The following is an 18,084-nucleotide window of genomic DNA, read 5'->3' as shown; positions in this document are numbered from 1 at the left end:
CAGAAATATCTTCATGATAACTCCTTGTGGCTGGCATTGTGAAGAGGCCAGTGGGTTTTGGTTTACTCTACCGTGGTTGTGTGAATCTCAGCAGAGCCATGTGAGCACACACCAGCTAGTGCTGCTGGGGTAGGCCTGCTACTCCCTCAGATTGTTGTAGTCACAGAGAAAATTGTGCAGAGCCAGAGCAACAGCAACAGTGAACATAATAAGAATCACTCTTGATGAGGTTGTTCATGACAGAAAACACTGATTTATTTCTCAACAACTGGACTGTGTGTCCTTTTGCAGCTGTGATCCAGCTGATGAGGGGCTGTTGAACCTCTGACTGCCCATGTGTTGTCCATAGTTTTTGGTAGTGGCTATCAGAAACTATTCAACCAACTGAACATGCTTAATCAGAGCTTTCAAGTTGTTTGCAGCAAATGAATAACTTCATGCCTTTCCTGTGCGTTTAAGATGAGCTGCATAAGACAATTTAACTAGATAAAGAGCACAGAAATGCAGCTAACCGTGTTAGCAGTCAACTGGATTTCAGGTGTAGTCTTTGTGGTGTGTTCAAGTGCAACTTTTGTGAGGCCATGTGTCATTTGAGGTTGACCTGGTGGCTCTTAGGTTGCTGACACACAGAAAATAATGCAATGTGGGTTTAAATATAGGACATTTGACTTTAAAGTTGTGTGTCAGAGTCAAGCATCAGGAACAAAGACCATTCTAGCTGCCAACACCAGCTGTGTAAGTGGATGTGGCACCAAAGTAATGAAATTAAAATGTTACTTTCCATTTGCATAGGTATGGAGAGAAGGGAGACGCCATCCGGATTGAGAAGGTGTTGTACACAGGCAAAGAGGGAAAGAGCTCGCATGGGTGTCCTATCGCAAAGTGGGTAAGTAGCATCACATTACATCCACCGTGTGGTTGACGTTTAGGAAAGGCTTGGATGACTTTCATCTTTCAACATCAAGAACGGATGATATCTTTCAAAAGGTTTCACACGTGTGACAGCCAGCAGTCAGCGCTTTATTGTGTTTGAGTGAATGAGTGAAAAAGAGAAAGAAAGGGGGAAGTGTTTTTGAATATGTCTCCCAGCTGACAGCAATGACAGCCAATCAACAACAGATTTATGCAGTGTTTGTCTGGGTGTGTGTGTAATGAGGGGTCCTGGGGAGACACACAGGCAAGTTTGTCATCCACATCAGTAGGAGGTCTCACCCTGTAACAACTGCCTGGCCTTACCTCCCGTGCCACCCCTGACACATCCTGCTAATGACTTTATGGATTCAAACCAACCATCTGACTGAGGGAAGGTGACTGTGGGGGGATGTTGCAGACAGAGAGGGGTTAAGTGTAGGGAGCAGTCTTTTCTGGAGAAAATAGATATTGTGAACAATCAGATATTAGGGCTATGAGAAGCGAAATGTGTGATATTTGTATTCCTTATATTTATATAAAATATACAATATGCAAGCATGTGTGCGTGAAGTGTAAATAATCTGCATTAACCTCAAAAGCATTCGTGTGTGCTGGACATCTGCTGGGCGAATGTGGTAACTACAAAATGAAATAGCAGACTTTGCAGCATCTTAAATTTCAGTTTCAACATTTGATTCTAGTTATATGTATGCTCCTCAGTATTTGAATCAGAGAAGTGGAAATTTACCATCCAGTAAGTTTTTTTTTTTTTTTTTTTTTTTTGTCAGGTGGTCCGCCGGGGCAGCGAGACAGAGAAGCTGTTGTGTCTGGTGCGTCATCGTGCAGGCCACCACTGTGCCAACGCTGTCATCATCATCCTCATTATGGCCTGGGAAGGTGTCCCTAGGCCCCTGGCTGACAAGCTGTACCATGAGCTCAGTGACACCCTCACCAAATATGGCAACCCAACCAGCCGACGCTGTGGCCTGAACGATGAGTGAGTAGCCTGCTGGTAGTTTTTGGCACCGAGTTCTGAACAGACCAGTTTGCGTATGTGCAAACAACAGGCAGGTTGTTTGTATCATGCATTCGCTGTATCTGTATCTGTATCTGGTATCCTTTTTATAAGAAAGAAAGGGAAGAGTGATTTTGGAAGTTATATTCTCTCCAATGGTCTTTCTCAAAAAGATTACGAGACCAAGAAAGTGTGCTAAAAATGTGTTTAATCCACAAATGAATAGCAGGTGAGAGTCTACAGCTTTACCATGTGAGAGGACATGGACGAATGTAAAGATGTCAGAGGCATAAATTGTGATTTAAAGACAAATCATTTGTGCATGCAGAAAAACAAAAGAATGTATTTTCGTCTCTAGATTTGTACACATTCTCCATGTGTTATGTGTCGCTGTTCACATTTAACCCTTTCCCATAATTTATCATAAATAGATGTGAACACACTCTGTTTGTTGTTTAGATATACATTTCCCTTCTGGGATAAGTACACGTGCATTATTATACACATACAACATTTGCAAGTTTCAGATAAATATAACACGCTAAGATTATGTGTTGAAACAGCACTGGACCAAATGACAAACATTTCCCAGATGTGTGCACACGATGTAAATAACACATTATTTATGAATGAAGCTGAGAGTGTGCTCAGTGCCTCTGATCAGTGAGTGTGCTGTCTCCCCCTGCAGTCGTACCTGTGCCTGTCAAGGCAAGGACCCTGAAAGCTGTGGTGCTTCCTTCTCCTTCGGCTGCTCCTGGAGTATGTACTTCAATGGCTGCAAGTACGCCCGAAGCAAAATGCCGCGCAAGTTCAGGCTACAAGGAGATCACCCCGAAGAGGTACTCGTCACTACAAGCCATTTGTTTTACCTTTAAAACATTAATGTATTTCCCTTATAGGGAAATATATTAATGCTAATAATGAACATTTTAGGCCTTGCATTTTTTTCTAGTTTAATATTGAGTAATAAGTTTTATAGCTTGTAACTTTTGTGTTTTTCCTTATTTTTTTGCTTGTCAGGAGGATAAACTCAGGGATAACTTCCAGCATTTGGCAACTGAGGTGGCTCCTGTGTACAAGCGACTAGCACCACAGGCCTACAGTAACCAGGTGTGTTTTACAGGCAAATGCCCATCTGTGTACATTTACTGCATGGTTTTCCCACTCACTAACACCCTGATGCCATCAACTCCATTTGTTATTTTTCTCACACACAGTGAGTACCAGGGACATGAAGTTAGGGGAGGCACTGCCTCACCTGACATCATGAAAATTAATGACGATAAAATAAATTATACTATTGATAAAATAAATGATACTATTTGTCCACTGGTCTGTGGTATAAATGTAATTTACATATTACCTGTGTAAATACAGGGAGAGACACAAGGTGAGGCAGCAGCGAGCTGAGCCTCACCTTGAACTCTCAATCTCTCACAAACTGGGTCTTTGACGCATGCCTGTGGCTAACTCTGTATGTATGTCACTAATATAATGGTTTTACACTCTTTTATCATATGTCATCATTTTCCATAGCTTAGTTAATGTTTTTCATGTATGAGTGTAACACATTTAGTCTTGCTGATTTGACATTAAACTGCACCGAAAAAGTACAGGATGAGGCAGCCAGTACTTCTGCCTCTTGGAAGAGGGCGCTAGTTAGCCACGGGTTCATGCTGTTGCTCTTCTTCTACGCTGAGTCAACTGGATGACCGCGGTTGGTCCGTTTATTGGGACCTTTCCTCTGTGTGAAAGCCAAAAATAGAAGATTGTATATTTAAGCTTAACACATTCGCAAAACTAGACCTTCAGTCAAAACAGGAAGTGGTAAATGATGGAAGATATTTAGTTGGACACTCTGTATTAAAAATGGATCAAATCATCAGAATATTATTATCATTATATTATTGATTTAACAACTCAATATTACTATAGGCGGTATAATATATATTTGATCAAGGGGATGATTTGGTTTTAAATTCAAATATTTCCATTTGTGTTGTTTGTTTTTCACACTGGGTACTCTCATGTTAGTGAGTAATGGTGAATTTAAGCTATTCCACTGGGTTCATAATTGTAAATCTGTGCCTCACCATCCAGAAACCTCACTGCACGTCACTGGTGATTACTACTGCACACTTGTTCACAGAGGCCATGGCTGGCAGATAGTAATGAACTCTTAGCAAGAAGATTGAGAAACAAAATATTATACTGATACAGACTGACTGAACTCAAAGCTAATGTTACAGTATGTCTTATTACACCTGTGCTGCTTTTGAGAAAGGAAGACAGCCTCAACTGTTTTGTAAATACGGGGAAATAAAAATATAAGTTACCTCCTGAAACTAGCTTAAAGTTATCTCTGTTCCATCAGTGCCAGACAGAGCTCAAAGCCCCAGACTGCAGGCTGGGCTTGAAGGAAGGCCGTCCATTCTCTGGAGTCACTGCTTGCATGGACTTCTGCGCCCACGCTCATAAGGACCAGCACAATCTATATAATGGTTGCACAGTGGTAAGATCACACAACAGCATGTCAAATGTTAATCTTTATGTGGTCAACAATGGCTACATGGTTCTTTTGTTTGAATATGCTTAAAAATCTGAATGGAGTGTGTTTCTTCTTGCTCTCCCTATTGCTGTCTGTAAGGTATGTACTCTGACTAAAGAGGACAACCGTGCAGTGGGGGAAATCCCTGAGGACGAGCAGCTCCATGTGCTGCCTCTTTACAAAATATCCCCGACAGATGAGTTTGGTAATGAGGAGGCCCAGCGCCTCAAGATGAAAACAGGCGCCATCCAGGTGCTTCAGGCTTTCCGTCGTGAGGTACGCAAATTGCCCGAACCTGCCAAGTCTTGCCGGCAACGTCGTCTGGAGGCCAAGAAGGCCGCCTCAGAGAAGAAGAAAAATAAACTCATGCAACAGACAGGGGAGACTCCAGAGAAAACGGTGGTCAAGGCTGAGGTCTGCATCACCAACTCCCCTCAACCCCAAGGCAATAAAGGTTAGTTGTTGTTTCTTTGTCACTCATGTATACTTTGATTACATTGCCTAATCCTAACTCTAAATGACAACTAATGTGTCACCAAAATAAAAGGCCCACAGAAGGAGAAAAATATTAAAAAGTGAAATATAGTGAAAATGATCAATTCTTAAGATTAGTTTGTAACTTGCATTCCTTTGTTTCTAACAACCAGCAATTATAAAACAAGAGGTGAAGCCCAACATCAAGAGGGAGCCCTTTAACGGATCAATAGATGGATACCCTGTGCAGGCAGCAGACCCATTCAATAACATTTATCCACACCCTGCATACTATGCAAGGGGAGGCCTTCCCCCAACTGGCCAGCCCTCTGCACCTGACACAGTAAATGGTTACCACCCCAGTCTGTCTGCTATGCCCTTTGGCTACTACAACTACCCACCCAATGCACTTTTCCCCCCTAAGATGAGGACCTACGAGGGTCGAAATGGCTCGTTGCCCAAAACAGGTAGTACGGCTGTCCTGGTAGATAAGAAGCCCGACATTCAGAGTCTTCAGTCCAGATTGGCCCAGTCATGCGTCAGCCACATAGAGCAGACCAACCAATCAAAACACAGCGCTTACACCCAGCATGGAGACTACAACCAGTCTCGTCCTTCTTCTGTCTCTTCCGAGCCCTCCAACAGGGGCACGCCACTCATCAAACAGGAACCGATGGATGTGCCAGTCTACGAAGGCATCAAGAACACGAACACATCAAGATCCACCCCCCAGCCTGTAGCCTGGCCAGGGCAGAAGCTTAATGGAAGTATTAATCCCACAGCCTGGGATGGCCATCTAAATGGTAAACAAAGTCCTGAAGCCTCATCTTTAAATCTGGACAAGCAGCAGTTTCACCAGCATTCCCAGAGACAGCCCTCTCCTTACCCCCAGCAGTGGCCATCCTACCCTGGCACAAACGCCCTGATGGCTTCCCCTACTCCATCACCATCACTCCAGGTACCTTTATCTCCGTCCCCTCACCATGGCACAGTGCTCCAGGCAAGCTTGCACCAAGGCTCCCCACGCTCTGTCACCCCACGCCCAAGCACCCCTCACCCAGGCACACCTCAACCTGGTGCCTCTCACTCAGGCTCAGTTACACCACAGCCAGGCACCCCAGGCCCAGGCACTCCACGGCACTGGGCCAGCCCTGCTCCTAGCCCTCAGCCAAATGCTTGGGCCATGGGGCCTGCAGCATATAGCCCTGTTTTGAAGCACAGCAATCTTGCAGGAGCCTACCCTGATAAAATCTGGTCCAAGACTGGGGAGAGTCGCTGTTCCACTCCCCTAGGTCTCCAGGAAAAGGCCTGGAAGTCTTGTGGAGGGTCACTGGCAGGCAGCACCCATTCCCCTACCCCTGAGGGACGCCTCTTCCCTGATGCCCTGCAACAATCTGAGCAGGCCTGCTACGACCCCAGCCGAGCTGAAAGTGACGCTGAGAGCAAGCATTGTGAAGACGACGACGATGAGGTGTGGTCTGACAGCGAGCACAACTTCCTTGATCCCAACATTGGTGGTGTGGCGGTAGCACCAGCCCATGGCTCCATCCTGATTGAATGTGCTCGCCGGGAACTACACGCTACTACTCCACTCAAAAGGCCTGATCGCGCCCACCCCACCCGCATCTCCCTGGTCTTCTACCAGCACAAGAACCTCAACCAGCCCATGCACGGCCTGGCTCTGTGGGAGGCCAAAATGAAGCTGTTGGCAGAAAGGGCGCTACAGAGGCAGCAGGAGGCAGCTCTCCTCGGGCTCTCCCAGGAGGACATCAAAGCGCTCGGGAAGAAACGTAAGTGGGGGGCTACAGTGGCAGGTGCCAGTCCAGGACCTGGACAATCTAAAGACAAGAAGGAGGGGCCAGTGACACGGTCAGCCCCCACGTTCCTCACCACCTCTATGGTTACTGTGTCTCCCTATGCCTTCACCCGCCTCACTGGGCCCTACAGCCACTTTGTCTGAGGCCAGACAAAAACAAACTGATAGCTAAAGAGTGGTGCAGTGGAGGGCTGAAGAGAGCAATGAGCAGGATGAATGTCTCTCAGCCGTCCCACAGTCTGGCATCTCTCCATCCTGCCCCCTCTACAGTCCACTTGGAGGAGGGGACATTTTTATTGTTTTTTACCTCATGTCAGGCAGTGGTTTGGGCTTCAGATACACTGCCTGTGGTGCTCTTCCTCTCTCTTCCCTGGAGAGGAACTCCATTGCTTTTTCTTGTTTATAGAATTTTAATGATTCTAATTATTGCTATTATTATCAATATTATTATGATTGCTATTGTTACTGTCAATGTTGTTATTACAGGTATTATTATAATGAAGACTTGTTTTTTTATTGCTGTTTTCATTAATGTTATTATTAATGAGGTGATTGTTTTTGGTTATATATTTTTTTAAATCAATCAGTCTGAGTCTTGCCAGACAGTTGCGTTTTCCACGTTTGGAAAATGTGTAACCTTTTTTTTCCCTGTTTGATTTTCTTTGTTCTTGTCAATCTTAAAGCTGTACTTAGAGGAGGAGCCATTATCTGCTCGATAAGACGGAAAAACAAAAAAGTAAACCTGCCATACCTGTTTCCCTACTGGCAATAATCGGATATATATCTTTCAAGTTGTTAAAAGCCAGTTTAGGCTTCAGAAAGAATAATTCCAATTACTATCATCTGGGCTTCGATTTTCTTGTTTTGGCTTTCACGAAATTGAATTAGCAAAAATAGCACCCAGAACTACTTTTCCAGATTCAAAACAACATTGTCATGTTCCGTCTATCCTACATAGTTAAATCTTAGCGCTAAAGTTAGAAAAAAACGAATTTTCAAGTAAGGAAATACAGGCCAGGTTAAAAATAACTACAATTAAATCACAGTGGGGAAACTCACTGTGACATGTCTTGTCATTAGATGATGTGCTCCTCCTGCTCTTTGACACCCCTCCAGCTTTTGACTGGTGCTCAGCTTCCGGCTCTTATCGCTTTTCATTCCACTACTTGTCATGGCACTTGATGCTGTATTTAGGTGCTCTAACTCAAATTTGGCTCAAGTAGTATTTGCAAGTAAATATTTTATTTTTGACCAAAGTGGGATACCAGAACTGTGGGATTTGTTGTTTTAGGACGCAGGTGCAACAAATGTGCAAGAAAAAGTTTGATGAATTATGCTTTCCTTTGTTTTCCTGTGTGGGAAACTGGTTCTGGTATCTGGTACCCCACAGAGGCTAAAATAATGGTACTATTTGCAAATGCCATTTAACCCAGATCTGCTATTACCACATAAAGATGGATGCAGGTGGCACTCTTTATCTTCCTATAACATTCAAGTAGGGGTGAGCACTTTCCAGTGTAAACTCTAGAGGGCAGCAGTGACTGCCTTTTCAAAGTGGTGTGTACAAACAAACCTACAAGCACTTGAGATCCATTCAAGAAGCCAGAAAATCCTTACCTTGCTGCTTTAAACACCCATGACCAGTAGAGGGGGCTCTCACACCCTCATTACTGATTATGGATGTGACTTTCCAAAGCAGCTCAAGGCAAAGTTGATCTTCCCATTGTGGCACAAATGTGAATGAGGTCTGATGGTGCCTTTGGGAAGCCTGTCTTGGGTTCACGAATAAGGAAACAGTGTTGGGACTACGGTGCTTTTGGTGCTCCTACACACACTCTGGTGCTCTCCTATTACACTTGATTTACTGCGAAGGGCCCACTCCTTCCTCTGTATGGTGCTGTCATCTTCGAGCAGAGCGAAGTGTGCCCTTCTGCAAGCACCTTGTCACCACAGAGCCAGCCAATCAAAGTGGCCACCCTGTGCTCTGTCATTGGGCTCAAGAACTGGTTCCTTTTGAGGAGGTTTGGCGGTTTATTGTGGCATATAGGGGTTTTGTCTCAAACAAAGTACACTGTACAAGGCAGAGAAAGCACAGTCATTCAATGCAATCCTTGGTAACCCATGAGCAGTGCTTTTCACAGAGTCAACAATACTGAGAAAGATAAAGGGAAACCTTAAATTACTGTTGCGTCCAGGAGTTGGCGCCAAATGCAAACGCATCGTATCAATGAATCTCTCACTTTGTGTGTGCGTGTCTGAAAATGACACAAACGCATGATTGTGTGAAAGAGAAGAGCCAAAGAGAGAGAGTATTTGATGGCCTGGCTAGAGTCTCCGTGAATTGCTCATTTTTCTTTTCTACCTACATCCATATTGTTCGCTTACAAGGTGCTGAAAATGAAAATGAGCAACCAATAGTGCCGGATACAAGCCGACTCCTAGCTGCTGGGTGGTTGTTTGGGTCAAGGCCCTGGTCATCTGTGAAAGACCCTGTTACCTCTCCCAAGGGTCTCCAGCTCTCTACCTCACGCTGTAGAGACACTGGTCACAATCACAACTTGCTACTGAGGGCAGAGAATCTTGCATGTCCCTTTGTGTGCTCTAGATCTCCACACTCATTTTAACCTGCTTTTTTTTTTTTTTTTTTACTCTTATTTATTACTACATGGTGATGATGATAATGATTGTCTTTGATGTTATTGGTTTTTTTCATCTTTTTTTATATAGCTAATACAAATTGTAAATAGAGAAGAAAAGATTTATAAAAGCACTTTTAATCTTGATTTTAATGACAAAAAGAAAGAGCCGATTATTGACAACTTGAAGCGTAGTTTTTTTTTCTTTTATTATTTTCTCAAGAGAGAGATAAAACATGTAAATATTAAACTATTTAGGTAAGATTATTTAACTGGTGAGGATAGTAACTAAAACCATGAATGACAGGGGGGTATTTTAAAGTCTCTGACAGCCCTTAACAACAGTAAACAACACATGGTCCCAATATGTTGTGTGTAAGTGTGTGCTTAGTAACACTGCTGATTTGCTTTCATAAGTACTGTACCCCCTGTCAGCACGTAACTGACAGAGCCCTGTCACACACTTCTGATAATTCATGAGCCTAATTGTGCAACATGAAGCCCTACACAACTGACTCACTGAAAACAGTCCCAAAAAGGAACAGGAGAATCCCCCGTGTTGCAGTTCTACACAGATCTCAACAAGAATGAATCTATTTGACATTTCAGAAACTCTCATCCCAAATAATTTCTATTTAAGCCTGAATGACACTTACATTATACTTAATAGTTGTGATACGCTGTCAGTAAGCTAAGGATGAACAGAAATCAGTAGCCTTATACATGATGTGTGTAGTGTGTTGTTTAAAGGAATGGTCTGACATTTTTGGAAATATGCTTATTCACTTTCTCTCCAAGAGTTGCGCTGGTACCACTTTCCATACACAAAATATGACGCTACGGCAAGCAGCTGGTTAGCTTAGCTTAGCACAAGGCCTGAAAACAGGGTGCAACGGTTATCGGAAGGTAGTTAAATCCACCTACCAGTAACTTTAAAGCTAATTAACACGTGATAGTTAGTTTGATCACTTCACAAACCAAAGTCTAAAACAGCAAGTTGAGCTTTTACCTGGGTTATGTGCTGGACTATTCCCTCCAGATAACCACCAGGCAACCAGCAGAGACTACGGGCAATCCTAACCAAGAACTTGCCAGGCACATAAAACATTTTCTAGCCCTGATTAAGCAAACTTTAGAGGTGCTGGTTGACAGATTTTGATAACCGTAGCGTAGATTCATGTTTAGTGTAAAGAAATGGAAGCAGTGCAGGTCATCTCATCTAAAGGCTGCGATACAACAGACGGTCAGTCGCTTGCCATTGTCAGCGAAACGGCGTATAGAAGGCTTTTCTTGTTTTATATCTTCATCTAATCTCAACGTTCAGATACGCAGATCTTTGTACAACAATGCGACCATCACAAATGAGTAAATAACTGATCAGGAGAGGCCAGCTCTGTACTTGTTGCTTAACCCTGTCTCCCAGATAATTCTAGCTCTTCCTTTTGATTGACAAATCCAGACTACTGCAGACCTCCCGCTGTTATGTAGAATTGTTTCCTCTCACTCAGGTGCACAGCATTTTTTTGTTTTGTTGAGGTTACGGTCGGCCTGCACTGCCGGTTCCTTGCAATGCAATCTCCACTTCTTTGATGTCAGCTTGGTGCATCCATACCTTAAGTCAGAACAAGAAAGCGATTGAGAATATTTCCAAATGTTTAAAAATTCCTTTTATATAAATATAAAGTTGCCCTTGATACATTTACCACTTATCATGTATAGAGCTGCAGCTGAGAGGGGATGTCTAGGAACATACTGGTAGCTGCAGATCCAGTCTGAGGTGAATCAGTGGGTGATGTGTTAGTGAGTAGCCCAGCAATCTTTGTCAGTTGTGTTAGACTATCAGGTAAGAGACTGCCTCCCTGCTTGTTTAGATGTATCTATCATTATTATCTGCTCTAGCTTTCATTATAGTTAAGTATGCACATGGGAGAAAAATTGCGCCGTCCCTGTGGAAGACACCAGAGGTTGCGTTTGTAATGATTATTATTTGACACATTCATCATGACTAACAGTAGTCTGACTCATGCAGAAGCTGGTGCAGAAATGCACGGCCCACATTACACTTACCGAAGAAAGGGTGCTGAGGATAAAGTGTACACGATATCTTATTAACTTTGTAAATTTCTAAATGTCTCACAAGTTCGGGTGATGGTTCTCATGAGAGGTGCCGTCTCTCAATCATGTTGGTGGAGGGTGGGTGGTCAGCTGGTGCTATGATGCTACACCTTAAAATTCACTGTGTAAAAAAAAAAAATAATTAAAAATGTGACGGATAAATGATTACCACAAATATTTTTCTGAGCTCTTCGAATGTTAAGAGAACTATACTTTTGATTAAGGCAGTTTCACAGGATGGGAAGCTGCCCTGGTGCTGACTTTATGAAAAGTCTTTTGTTACAATGCTACAAATTTCCATCTCCTTTTGAGGGCAGGAGGGCACTCAAACAGTTGACTACATTCTCTATTAATATTCATTCCATATTGTACTTGAATTCATTTAAACTAGGATGAGATATAGAATCATATTATATGAAGACTGTTATTCGGGTTTCACACGTGGTACAGCGCAAGTACCAGAGGCTATTAAAACTTTCTTTTGAGTATGTTGTACATGTTCCTGTTAACTGAATGCTAAGATATTTGAACAATACAAGAGTTGTGTACTGCCTCCTACTTCCTCTCCCCTGTCATGCACTTCCTTCACTCACACCCTCCTTTTCTCTTAAACATTGTATATTTTGTCTTTCCTAAACACACAAACATAGACATCACATATGCATCTCACTGTGTATGGCCCACTTTAAAAACTAAAACTAATTATGAACACCTAATTTAATGAATGCTCTCCAAATCTAGGGTTGAGACTTGGACCCAGACCCGTACAAAAACAAGAAAAAAGAAAAGAAAAAGAAAGTGAATCTACACAACTGGCAGCTACATTCCTTTTTGAGTTTTGGGATTGTTCTTGGTTTTTTATTTTTCATGTCAAGGATGCAGTATGTAAAAAAAAAAAAAAAATAGTGTTTTTGTTCGGTCTCTCTCTCTCTTTGTAGCTGTATGGTGTATTATGTGAATACATAGTGTATGTGGTAAAAAAAAAAAAAACCCCACAATATTGTTTTATGTTGCGCGATAAATAAAATAAAAATAAGTGAAACATGTTAAGTGACTTAATTTCCTGGTCATGGTGTAATCTGAGTGTGTGACGGCCAAATGAGCGCAGTGGAGCTCTCAGAACACGCACTTTGTTCCAACAGGAGTCTAATTTGAATAATTTCACTGATTGGTGGCTCTGCTTTGATTAGTAACCTCAGGGTGGGTTCATCTGAAGGATCTAATTAGAGGAAATTTTAGAAAGCTTCTACTAGGGTGCTTACCAATTACGGTAAATGCTTAGTCTACTCTTTTGCCCCCTTCCACACTGACTTGCTAGCAGGAGGAAAATGTGAGGGCATCAAGCTGAGGAAGAGAAAAAGTGGAGGCCACTTCCTTTCATGTCAATAAGCACATATTTTCACCTTTGAAAGCCTGCTTCCTCTTCTCCTAGCTAGGTGATCATATCAACATTTACATGGAGTGCATTCTGTCATCAAGATGTCTTGTAGCACCCAACTGAGTGACAGGTGTATAAATGTTTAGCATGGTTCTCCTATTGGTAAGGGACTCAAAAGCAGAATGTCCTGTATAATAATATCTGGTTTGTAAATATACTCAGGAGGACTCGGAACATAACCAGTGCTTTTAAAGCCTAGATTAGTGCTCCAAAATCTGCTCTCATGTGATGCATCAAGGACATTTTTTGCCTCTTGTACAGTTCTTTATGGTAAATGCTGATCTCCGGTAATGTTGTCATCGCGTAGCACAAATATAGGACACCGAGAGAAACAAGAAATAGTCAGCAGGTAGAAAGGTATTAAACAATTATTTTCTCCAAGATAATGTTACAATAGCTGTGTTTCATCATTAAACACCTGTACCTGAGTTGACATCATGATCTGCGCCCCTTGCATTTGATGCAAAGCAAAGTTGGTGCTACAACCCACAGCTACTGGTTGGTTGAATTGCCTGAAGGCTTAAAGGGGAACTACTGTTTTTTACAACCTGGACCTTATTTCCGGCACAAAATACGATCGTTTACTCACCCATATAAGTTTTTGTCATTCGGAAGATATTTACATCCATATATCCTATATATCCATATAGTGGGAGTGACTGGGGCACCATAACGCAGCCACTAAATAACGCATTATCTGCTGCAAAACTCGTTAATTTCACCAATATTTTGTTATGATACGCTAGTGCCATTTCCTGTTGAGTCCGGAGTTGCCTGTTATCATCATCCAGGGTCTGCTGATTGACCTACTAGCCTCTGACCTGGATGATGTCATCTCTGAGCGCCGCGCACACCCCGCACGGCTTGTTTACCTGTGGCTGAATATATTTCTGATTCTGAGGTTGTGGACGACGACTTTGTTTATGATGGGCGTCCTTACCATTTTGAGCCAGATTATACGGATGAGGAGCACGTTGAAAGGAGGATCCGGAGGCAGAGAGAGGAACAGCTGGCCAAAGAACAACAAACCGCTGCACGAATAGATAACAGGTAACTCCGGATTCAACGGAGAATAGCACTAGCGTATCATAACAAAATATTGGTGAAATGAATGAGTTTCGCGGCCGATAATGTCTTATTTAGAGCCTGCGGTGCCTTAGTCACTCCTACTATATGGATATATGGGGATGTAAATATCATCCGAATGACAAAAAATGACACCAAAGTTATATGGGTGAGTAAACGATCGTATTTTATGGCAGAAATAAGGTCCAGGTTGTAAAAAACAGTAGTTCCCCTTTAAGTGGTTCTTTAAAAAACATCTTCCATTTCAGTTACAATAAAGTGAGTGTGAACATTTTAAAACAGATTTGTGGCGTTGATGGGAGGTGGCAAAAGGCCGCATAGGAAGTTAAGTCCCAGAAATTATGCTGAACCAGGAAGTAGTATTATACCAACAACCTTAAGTTCACATGTCAACAACAAGGAACAGATGAGTTCATTGAGAGGAGTGAGGAAAGCAGAAATATCTGCTAAAAAATTATAAATTAACAATAGATATTCAAGCTGTGTCAGCTGTGACACACTAAGCTCAAGCTGTATAAGTATATATAGATGAAAATGAAGAAAATAAGCAAAGATTTATTTATGGTTTGTAATCTTCATCTCATCTGAACTTTCCAATTAGTATTTTCACAACGGCATGGCCATCTGGAATGAAGAAACTTAAACATTAATGTCCGTTTCTAATGACGAACACTTGTTTGTAAATGGCTCTTGCAATAGAAAGTTTAAAAATGGGGTTCCAGTATTTAGAAATAATAAATCTAATCCTAAATGGGCTAAGGGCTGGTGAATGTGATGCTTTTAGCTTCAATTACAATTTTGGGAGAGATGTCATAGAAGTACAAATTAATTTCGAACCCTCATTTATACCGCTAGAATGGACAAAGTTTTCCCTACCACAGATTTCTAAAGTACAACAATATTGACATGCTGTTTAAAATGTAGGTACCAACCTGGGTCTGGAGGCAGCGTAACAACAATGCATGATCAAGGCTCTGTTTCATAATGGATTTGTTGCTGTGCGGATGAAATTCACTAGCAATGAATTATTCAGAGGCACACAAAAGGCAACCATGGCAAACAAATAATAACCTGCACACATCTCATCACGTTACAAAGACTACGGATACCGATAATTGTGTGAGGATTTATTTTCCCGTTGGAGATGTTAAATGGTTATTTATTGTTTTTTCTAGGCTCCTCCCCTAATTTGAATTTGTGTCGCTTCTTGGGGAACTTTCAAGGATAAGCTATGGTACCTCAGACAGACGTGAAGAGTTCAAGTTGAGCAGACGCTGAGCAGAATGAAACATCTGTTATCGCTGACTCAACCTAAACTTTTCCCTAAAGGGAGAAAAAATAAGACGGAAAGCAAATTAGAGCATGTTGGTCTTAGTTCAGATGACATCATGTCGTAAATGTCTATTTTTAGCAAACCAGTGAAAAGGCTGATGAAGTGACAAACGGCCAAATGCTCTGTTTGTTCAGAGAGACTGTCTAAATTAAGGTATCTGACAAGTGAGAGGAACAGGTGACGTGCGAGAAAAACTGTTACTGAAAACAGGTGAAACAGGCACAGAAACCAAACACAAGTAACTGGGAAAAACTAGGAGATAACCATGGGAACCACTGGGAAATGGAAGCAATGAAGACTGGCAAAACATTCAGGGAAAGTATTACACAGATGGGTGAACAAAATAAAGACACAGAGATACAAACCCTAATTCCAGTCAAGTTAGAATTTGTGTTTTTTTTGTTTGTTTGTTTTTTTACTTGTTTACGTGTTTCCTGCAACACGTTCTAAAAAAGCTGGGACATGTTTACCACTGCGATACGTCCACCTTTCTTTCACTCAGTAAACGTTTGGGAACTGAGGACACCAGTTGTTGAAGCTTTGTAGGTGGAACTCTTGCTCATTCTCATTCTTGCTTGATGTTGGACTTCAGTTACTCAACAGTCCGGGGTCTCCATTGGCGTATTTTGCACTTCATAACGAGCCACACATTGTTCATGGGCTGGACTGCAGGCAGGCCATCCTAGTACCCGCACTCTTTTACTACGAAGATACACTGTTGTAACACGAGCAGAAAGTGTCTGGACAAGAGGAAGGAGATCCCTGAAAACGACATTGATTGGATGGCAGCACATGTTGCTCCAAATCCTGTGTGTACTTTTCAGCATTGATGGTGCCTTCACATATGTGCAAATTACCCATGCTATGGGCACTAACACAACCCCATACCATCACGGTTGCTGGCTTTTAAACTTTGTGCTGATAACAATGTGGACTGCCATTTTTGTCTTAGGCCAGAGGACACGACATCCTATTCTAATTTCCAAAACCAGTTTGAAATGTGGACTCGTCAGACCACAGCACACTTTTCCACTTTGTGTCAGTCCATCTCAGATAAGCTCGGGCCCAGAGAAGCAGGCACCGTTTCTTGGGTGTTGTTAATATATGGCATTTGCTTTGCATGGTAGAGTTTTAGGTTACACTTATAGATGTAACGATGAGTGTTCCTGAACCCACCTGGTAACATCCTGTACATAATGTTGTCCGTATCGAATGCAGTGCTGCCTGAGGTGTCGAAGGTCATGGGCATTCAGTGTTGGTTTTTGGCCTTGCCGCTCATGTGCAGAGATTTTTCCAAATTGTCTGACTCTTTTAATGATATTATGAACTGCAGATGATGCAATCTCTGCTGTCTTTGTATGTTGAGAAACGTTGTTCTTAAAATGTTCGCTCACACAGTTGTTCACAAAGTGGTGAACCTCACCCCATCTAGTTAACTTGTTCATCTGTGTTTGTTGAGCATTCCTTAACTTTCCCAGTCTTTTGTTGCCCCTGCCCCAGGTTCTTTGGAACGTGTTGCAGGCATAGCATTGAAAATGCAAAAAAAAATTAAGTTTGTCAGAATGATTGTTAAATCTCTTGTCTTTGTGGTGTGTTCAGTTGAATGTAGGTTGAAAAAGATTTGCACATCATTGTACACAACGTCCCATTGTCATTGTAATTGAGGTTTATAAAGCTTTTCTTTCTTTTCAAAGTAAAACAACACCGTATACAAGAAACACCAAACAGAAACTCAAGGAATCTCAATGCTTTTTAGGTGCAGGGGATTTTATCATTGTAAAACCTCAAGTGTGTCATATGCAATTTTCTCACGTCCATAGACTGTGTAAATGATGGACGCCACTGGATCTAAAATGTGAATTAGATCAAAGTGCAAGACCACTAATGGCTGCTAGGTGATGGCTCAAAGAAAATCATCATTCAAAAATCACCAACTTCCTTATGAGAGAGTCACTAATAAGTATATATACATATACAATCTACTCTGATCCTTAATCATTTCTAAGAGCATAACAAGTAGTTTATTAGAATGTAATTAGCAGCAAGAATTTCATAAACTGTTCAGTGTGTGTGTCTAAATGAAAAGTACTTGAACTTGATCATCATTGCATGTGCAGTCCTTTTCTGCACATTATTATTCAGTGCATGCATTCCTACCATCCAACAATGGCAAACTATATGAATGCAGAAAAACAAGAAAGAGGACTCCACTGCAGAAAAAGGAATTTATGTCACCAGCTGCAATTTTCAGTTCACGCAACTGAGCTCTTATTGAAATAAAAGGAACCGTGTGAGTGTCATATTCAAATCGTAGCAGAGTGTATGTGGGGGATTGTAACAAAGGTTGGAGATCAATTCTGAATGCTTTATGAAAGAGCCACATCTAACAAAGACAAATCCCTTGTTTCCACATTGTTCCAAATTTATGAACCAAATTACAAGCATAGGCAGTGGAAGCCAAGAAAAAGAAAGAAGTCCAACAAATACAAAGGTAGCAGCTTATCTAGGATGACGGTTCAGCCATTAGGCAGCACAGACAGTTTAGCAAAGCAGCAAATGACAACTAAAGTCTCCTGAATAGGAAACACAAAAATGCTGCAAACAATATGACTTCCAAGGATAGAGGTTACATGCACACTATGTGTGAAATATAGATGAGCAGAGGACAATCACCTACACTGATTTTTTGTTGTGTTCAGACTACCATGAAA

The 18,084-nt window shown here is 41.9% G+C and overlaps 1 protein-coding gene across 2 annotated transcripts in view; it reads left to right on the top strand.

The window, feature by feature from the left end:
• Window positions 1-12,570, top strand: part of tet3 (tet methylcytosine dioxygenase 3) — a 31,879-nt gene extending 19,309 nt beyond the window's left edge. For both annotated transcript variants that reach the window (XM_084551578.1, XM_084551577.1), the window contains 7 exons: window positions 793-886; window positions 1,701-1,909; window positions 2,616-2,766; window positions 2,948-3,037; window positions 4,302-4,439; window positions 4,575-4,929; window positions 5,123-12,570. In XM_084551578.1, the coding sequence (XP_084407704.1) occupies window positions 793-886; window positions 1,701-1,909; window positions 2,616-2,766; window positions 2,948-3,037; window positions 4,302-4,439; window positions 4,575-4,929; window positions 5,123-6,909 (2,824 nt within the window). In that variant the 3' untranslated portion in view covers window positions 6,910-12,570. The remainder of the gene's footprint in view (window positions 1-792; window positions 887-1,700; window positions 1,910-2,615; window positions 2,767-2,947; window positions 3,038-4,301; window positions 4,440-4,574; window positions 4,930-5,122) is intronic.
• The last annotated feature ends 5,514 nt before the right edge of the window (window positions 12,571-18,084 follow it).

Source organism: Chelon labrosus (assembly GCF_963514085.1).
Source record: "Chelon labrosus genome assembly, chromosome: 9".
NCBI classification, from domain to species: domain Eukaryota; kingdom Metazoa; phylum Chordata; class Actinopteri; order Mugiliformes; family Mugilidae; genus Chelon; species Chelon labrosus.
This window is presented reverse-complemented; position numbering and strand designations above follow the sequence as displayed.